The sequence below is a fragment of the Acanthisitta chloris genome, unplaced genomic scaffold (genome assembly GCF_000695815.1).
Source record: "Acanthisitta chloris isolate BGI_N310 unplaced genomic scaffold, ASM69581v1 scaffold1426, whole genome shotgun sequence".
NCBI lineage: Eukaryota > Metazoa > Chordata > Aves > Passeriformes > Acanthisittidae > Acanthisitta > Acanthisitta chloris.
Genome location: NW_008679560.1, coordinates 97816 through 105789, shown reverse-complemented (window position 1 = coordinate 105789; position 7974 = coordinate 97816). Strand labels below are relative to the sequence as shown.

The 7974-nt window shown below is 41.3% G+C and overlaps 1 protein-coding gene across 1 annotated transcript in view; it reads left to right on the top strand.

The window, feature by feature from the left end:
- Window positions 1-1857: 1857 nt before the first annotated feature.
- Window positions 1858-7974, top strand: part of FSHR (follicle stimulating hormone receptor) — a gene marked incomplete at its 5' end in the record, with an annotated part of 54220 nt that continues 48103 nt past the window's right edge. Inside the window, 1 exon segment of the mRNA XM_009077328.1 lies at window positions 1858-1929. Within this exon segment, the coding sequence (XP_009075576.1) occupies window positions 1858-1929 (72 nt within the window).

The following is a 7974-nucleotide window of genomic DNA, read 5'->3' as shown; positions in this document are numbered from 1 at the left end:
TTGCATGCATTACACCAGCCCTGTTTTCAGTAGAGTTTTACAAATTGCCTAATCCAGGTTAGGCCTTTTCTGGAAGCTCTTTTATCCTTCTAACATTTGCATAATGATCTCAATACTGTAATTCTTGTGTGACAGTGTGTTGAAGCTCTTTCTGATTTACATTAATGATAGTGCAAGAATAATGAAATACCAAATTGACTTTATCATCTTTCAGGACTGAGAATACCATAAATTTCAATGTTTAAAAAAGTGTGAGGCCAAGTTCCCTCGTGTGGTAATCACAGCAACATCTCTAGAGCTAGGGGAGGTGAGCATTGACTTTGTTCTGCTTAAGTAAATATTAGCTTGTGAGGGGGTAGATTCTACTAAAGACCTACAATTAAAAAATGGGAACTTTTCACATTGGTACTCTGTCAGAATAATACTTTTTTTTTTCCCCTAAAACTTTAATTAAAACATGATAATCTCCCATGAAAATTCTAAGCTAATCATCTGAAATAAAACATAGATGAGGATTGCATGAATACTTTATGTGAATGGTAAGAAAGTAAGTCTCTAGTTTTGGGGCATTGTGTTAAAATTTGCAGGACTGCACAGTGGGTAATACCAGGCTGAGTTCCCATTTCTGTCCTTCTGCAGACCTTACAATGAGGCCTCAAAGACATGAGCTGAAAAGTGATCCCAAGTAGCCATGCAAAACCAGTTCTGAGATGATAAAAGTTAGGAATGGTCTGGCAGACATGCTCACTGAAAAAAAAGACTTCTATAGTGATTCAGAAAAAAAATAATTTCCTTTTCCATGGGAAAGTATACTAAGAAACAGAATCACAGGGCGTGATGTATGTATGCAGTGTTCATGCATGTAAAATGAGCAGGATTGTATTTTTAAAAAAGGAAAAAAAGAAAAAAAAAATTTTAACAGCTGTCACTCAATGTAACCACTACTAGCGGATGCCTTGCAATGACCAGATCATGTTTATATATGCAATTGTTTGTGCTCACTACCTACAAATGATTAAATGTGTGAAAGAAAACAATTACCCAGACAGCACCTTATTTATCTGAGGAGTTACAGTAGAAACCCTGCCTTTCATTTGCTGAGTGCCATCAGAAGTTTTCTAGTCCTCTTTGTTTATTGTGATTAAGGGAGATGACTCCAGGATAACAAAAAGGTTTATAGGATATTTTAAACGTCTTTTTTTCATAAAGTATATGCTGTGACATTTAAAAATGATAAAAATTTTGTCTTGATGCATGTGTGATAGAGTTGTGTACTCCAAAGACCAAATTTTGTGGCACATTACAAACTAGTTAGAAGAGATACTGTGAGAAGCAATAAAGTTATTAAAGTTGCACTGATCGGAGTTAGTAGCTTACTCCTTAAACTATCTGTGCAGCAGGTTAAAGTTTATCCTGCATGAGCATGGATGCATCACTTTGCAACCTTGTGTAACCAGCTCACTCCAGTCTGGCTCCATAGTGCTGCTTCATCCTGTGCTTGAGCCTCACTCAAAAGAGCAGTTGAGATAAGAAAGACACTGTTCCCTTCCAGCACATGGAGAAGCTTCAGGTCTGGATTTCTTACTGAAGCAAACAGGGAAATGGGAACTACTGATGGTTTCTGTTTCCCCTGAGGAGCCCCAGCAGTCACCCATAGCTGTTCAGGAATTTTGGTTCAGGAAGGCATTTGGAGTCCCACAATGCCTTTGAACAATTACAGCTGTATTTATATGCCAAAGCCTTCCGCCCAGAGATTATCCTTGTGCCTGTGATACAAGCCTCTTCTGTGCTGGCAAGGTCACCGTGCAGTCCTGTGTCGTGAACAGTAAATAATCACTTCATTTTCTCTATTTTCAGGAGATTTGTCCTTACCAAGATGAGAGTCATTCCAAAAGGAGCTTTCGCAGGACTTACTGACCTAGAGAAAATGTATGTATTATGTCAATATTTACTAGGAAACAACTGTTTTACTCCAAGCAGCAGTTTCTGGTCGTTGCTTCTTTTACAGCCTGTGAGCAAGCCCCTTTCTCTGAGTTTCATCTTTCTGTTTTAAAAAAAAATAGAAACTTTTTTTAGTAACATCATGTTCCAGAACATTGTTGTCATAAATGCATTTTCATATCAGCAAGTGAGCAGTCTTCAGTCAAAGGGTTGGTTGAGCATGGAGTGTCATTGTGGTTAATAAATACAGTGGCATAGCAGAAGATCATGGGAAACTGATTATTCTGAGTGTTTTGGAATGAAACAGTGGAAAGATTAGGGAGGAAAGTGCACCTGTCAATAACAGATCAGCCAATTCTCTTTTCAGTAGTGAATATATGATTGTTTTGTGCATGTTCAGAGTCAGCTGGCAGGATGTGTGAGAGAAGTTTCTTACAGTGGTAGATCCAAAGATTTTAGCTCATAAAGACCATAAACACCTAAGTTCTGTGAATTTTAGTGATAGGCCCAGAGATACAATTATGAGCACCTTTGATGAACAGATGTACATTCATTAGTATGCTATCGTAGATGTATAGCAGCTCCACCACTAAAGGAAAAACCCTTAGTAATATGTTTCTTACTGTTCTTGAACCACAGAAAATCTATTGGTTAACTGGTGCTAGCACCAGAAATGATAACTGTCACAGTCCAACCGGAACTGTTCTGGGGCATGTGTGGTTTTTCTGAATTATTTGATATATATGGGGAAATCACAACATTTGCCAGCACTTGCACCCTGACAGGAGAGGATCACAAACAGGCTGTTCACACAAGAGGACTCTGAATGGGAGAGGGGAAATGCACTTTAAATTCAGTGCCATTTTCAATGCTGTGTGCGCAATGAAAAAACTCAAAAGGACATTTCTCTGCATCATTTCTACCCTTTTCCTTTGTGCTCTTGTGTAAGTAAGGGATTTAGCAAGAAGGTGAACACACCTGAAGGTATGATGAGGATAGGGAAAAGATTCTGAACCTACGGAGGGATGGATGGATGGACAGATGGATGGATGGATGGATGGATGGATGGAGAACAAGCAGTGAACATGCAAGAGGGATTGATGAACTGCTGGTGAGTAGCAAGTGGAAAAGCTCACACGCCCTCTGGCCTTTCCTGAATTAGGAGATCCATTTCAGAGCATCACTGAAGGTTCAGGACTCTTCTACTGGCACATCATAAAAACTAAAAAGCTTCCCATTTCTGCATTCCACTCAGGGATCCAGACTCTCATAAACCTATCAAACACCACTGTAAATGGTCAATATTTCTTGAGAAAAGAAAAATAAAGTCTTTAATTTTTTTTGAGACCAAGAGTTACTAGTTAGGCCTAAGATCAGCTCTGTATTCACAGAATCATAGAGTTATAGAATCTAAGGGTTGGAATGGACCTTACAGATCATCTAGTCCCAACCCTCCTTGCCACGGACAGGGACACCTCCCCACTAGATCAGGTTGCTCAAGGCTTCATCCATCCTGGCCTTGAACACTGCCAGGGTCAGGGCAGCTACCACGTCCCCAGGCAACCTGTTCAAATGTCACACTACCCTTATAGTTAAAACCCTTTTTCTAATACCTAACCTAAACTTCCCCTCCCTCAGTTTGAATCCATTCCCCCATCCTATCATTGCAGTTCCTAACAAAAAGTCCCTCTCCAGCTCCCTTGTAGACCCTCTTCTGATATCAAAAAGTTGCTATGAAGTGTCCACACAGTCTCATCTTCTCCAGACTGGACAGCCCCAACTTCCTCAGCCTGTCCTCACAGGGGAGATGCTCCAGTCCTCTTACCAACTTCATGGTCCTCCTCTGGACTTGCTCCAACAGTTCCATGTCCTCCTTATGTTGAGGACACCAGAACTGCACACAGTATTCCAGGTGGGTTCTCACGAGAGCAGAGGAGAAGAAATCACCTCTTTTCACCTGCTGGCCACACTCCTTTTGATGTAGCCCAGGACTCAATTGGCTTCCTGGCCTGCTAGTGCACACTGCTGGCTCATGGTGAGCTTCTCATCCAGTGTCACTCCCAATTCCTTCTCCTCACTGCTGATTTCAATTACTTCCCCACCCAACCTGTAGCTGTGCCTGGGATTGCCATGACCCAGATGTAGGACCTTGCACTTCATTTTGTTAAACTTCATGAAGTCTGCATCAGCACACCTCTCAAAGAGCTTCTCATCCAGTGTCACTCCCAATTCCTTCTCCTCACTGCTGATTTCAATTACTTCCCCACCCAACCTGTAGCTGTGCCTGGGATTGCCATGACCCAGATGTAGGACCTTGCACTTCATTTTGTTAAACTTCATGAAGTCTGCATCAGCACACCTCTCAAACCTGTCAAGGTTCCCCTGGATATCCCTTCCCTTCCCTCCAGTGTGGGACTGCCCCACACAGCTTGGTGTCATCAGTGAACTTGCTGAGGGTGCACTCAATCCCACTGTCCATGTCACCGACAAAGATTTTGCACAGTATCAGCCCCAGCACTGACCCCTGAGGGACAGCACTCCTCACTGGCCTCCATGTGGACAATGAACCACAACTCTCTGCGTGTGACCAGCCAGCCAGTTCTTTATCCAGTTTTGCCAGTATTGTTGGCACTTGTTTCTCCACAGACATGCAGAGTTCCTTTTAGCCTAGTCCTTATGGAAAATCATTGATTTCTCTGGACTATGAAGTGCGTTGCAAAGTGCATTGTGAACTGCTTCTGTTATTTTTAATTAGAAACCATATGTCAGATATGTATGAAGACATTGAATGGGATGTCTCTAAGTGATGATTTATTGTTAACCAAAAAAAAATTATCTATGGAAATGGGCTCAATTTGAAAATACATCCATCTACTCGTAGTATATGGAGGAGAAATTAGGACAGTTTATAGCAAAACACCCTTGAAAATAAAAGTGTGATAAATATGTAAATGAGACCAATCAACATCAACAAAGATGCAGTATTTGCAGATGATATGGCAAACAGATAAAATTTAAAATAGCTCACAAATCCCAAACCTAACCCATAAAACATTCATCAGATATATTCATGATAATGTAGGGACAAAAAAGTGGGTAATCAAATAATAGATTTGCATATAAAAACACAGCCTTTGTATGAAAGCCTTTTTACTCTTGCAAGATCATGCACAGAAAGAAAGATTAAGCAAACTGTAGTCTATTTAAGGAAAACAGCTATTAATAATGTGGTACCTCCATGTGGTAAAATGTGGATAGCCTGATGTATACAAATGAGATACTTCAATGTAGTATATGTATGTGCTCACCTAGAACTGAATAGACTAAAAATGAAGAATGACAATATTTCCTGAATGTGTTACTGAAGAAAAACAGTATCTCATACAGTCCAACACACCTGCACGCATTATTTTTATCACTAATAAATCATTCCTAAGTGTGTTTTTAAGAACAGGGTAGGTTTTAAAGCCCAGAATTTGCAGGGAAATGGTGGTCTTTGGAATCATCCATTGAGGATGAAGTGGTTAATTACAAGCTGTAAATGTGGTGACTGGAGGCCATTTTGAGCATAGAGACCATGAAAGATGATTTTTCAATTTTTGGTGATGTAAGGAAAGGGGTCAACAAAACCTCTACCTTGGACTTTGACTGGTTTAGGACACTGGTTCAGATAGTCTCTTGGGAAACAGTCCTTAATAACAAAGGGGTCCAGGAAGGCTGGACATACTTTAAGAAGGAAGCTTTAAAGGCTCAGGAGGAGGATGTCCTTATGTGTTGAAAGATGAGCCCTCAGGGAAGAAGATCACCCTGGTTGAACAGGCAGCTTTCATTCTAACTTGGCAAAAAAAAAAAGAGAGTTTATGACCTTTGGAAGGGCAACTTAGGAAGAGTACAAGCATGTTGTTCACTGGGTTAAAAACTAGCTGGATGGCCAGGCCCAGAGAGTGGTGGTGAATGGTGCTGCATCTAGTTGGCAACCAGTCATTAATAGGGTTCCTTAGGGCTCAGTATTGGGGCCAGTCCTATTTAATACCCTTATTGATGATCTGGATGAGGGGATCAGGAGCACCCTCAGTAAGTTCACGGTCCATATTATGTTGGGTGGGAGTGTTGATCTGCTGGGGAGTAGATCCTCTGCAGAGGAACCTGGACCAGCTGGATCCATGGACCGAGGCCAGTGGTATGAGGTTCCATAAGGCAAAGTGCCAGGTCCTGCACTTGGGTCACAACAACACTATGGAATGTTACAGGATGGGGGAAGAGTGGCTAGAAAGCTGCCTGACAGAAAAGGACCTGGGGGTGCTGGCCAACAGCAGCTAAACATGAGCCAATAGTGTACCAAGGTGGCCAAGAAGGCCAATGGCATCCTGGCTTATATCAGGAATAGTGTGGCCAGCAGAACTAGGCAAGTGATTGGCCCTCTATACTTGCACTGGTGAGGCTCCACCTTGACTACTGTGTCCAGTTCTGGGCCCCACATTACAGGAAAGACAACGAGGTGCTGGAGCAAGTCTAGAGAAGGGGAAAAAAATGGTGAAGGGTCTACAGAGGGCTAAGGGAGCTGGGGTTGCTTAGCCTGGAGAAGAGGATGTTCAGGAGAGACCTTATTGCTCTCTACAACTACCGAAAAGGAGGTTATAGCAAGCTGAGAATCAGCCTCTTCTCCCAAGCAGCTCATAACAGGATGAGAGAAAATGCAGTCAAGCTGCACCAGGGGAGATTCAGGTTGTACATCAGGAAGAATTTCTTACCAAAAGGGTAGTTAAGCATGGGAATGGTCTGCCCAGAGAGGTGGTGGATTCACCATCACTGGAAGTATTCCAGAAACAATTGGACATGGCACTTAGTGGTATGGTTGAGTTGACATGGTGGTGTTCAGTCAAAGGCTGGACTTGAGGATCTAGGAGGTCTAATATGTGATTCTAAGTTTTCAGTGTTCCTGCTTTCTTTATGCATCTGAATAAATAAATGTCATTTGCCACAAAATGTGAGATGCTTCCAGTCAGGCTCCAGTCACAGTACCCAGAAAAGATCTCATTTCTCTTCCATTTGGACTGTAGAAGAACTTTCCCAAATGGACACTAGTGACCATGACTCATAATGGAAAGAATAGTGTGACATGGAAACGTTGGCATGGAGTACCTAATCTGCCCTCCATTGTGAAGCTCTAATTTTAGTTACCAAGACAAAATTTTGCGGGTTTCATCTGATTTTTAATTTATATTTTAAAATTTCACAACATTATCACCGGAACACTTTGACCATTTTTTTATGTTTTGAAAGAATGAGAGTCCATTTGAACCATCTCTAGCTTGTCATTATCTTCTCACCCTCTAGATTCCTTCAGTTACTGGAAAAAAACATGAAATGTCCATTCTGCCTTCTGTCATATAGTGAAAAAACTTTCCACAAATATGTTCTAGGAGAAAGATCTACTTGTCTTCTTAGATAAAATGTTTAAAGTTATGAAATAAATTGACAGGCTCTAATTATCTGAGATTTCTCTTACTAAATGTGCAACTTGAGTTTTCTTACAGAAAACTATTTCAGAAACACACAGGTCTAGGGAACAGCCTTGCCATCTTGTTGCCAGCAGCGCTTGGACTTCTGCACAACTCTGGCTTCATGTTAATTGAGCAAATAGGTGCTCAGGAAAGTAAATTTGCTATTTTTGCTACATGTTTAGTCTACTCCTAAGTCTTAGTCAACTGGAACGTGGCAGTTCATCTGGACTCCTGCTTTACCAACCTGTTTACATTCCCAGAACTAATTAATCCTTCAGTTACTAAATTAAAAAGCAGTCCCATGCAAGCACATACCTGGCAAAATCAATTCGACATGCTCCGCAGCAGGTATGTCATCTTCAACCTGCACTGAAAGTGCTTAATTTGGAGGAGAGACAGTTTGAAGTGTCTCCAATGGAGTATCTCCATTATTAAGTCTCCCACTTTCTGTTGCTAAGTAAGTTTCCTCCTGTTACTACAAGATAGCAAAGTAGCTTTATGAATGTTGATCTAAGAAGGCCTGATTCAG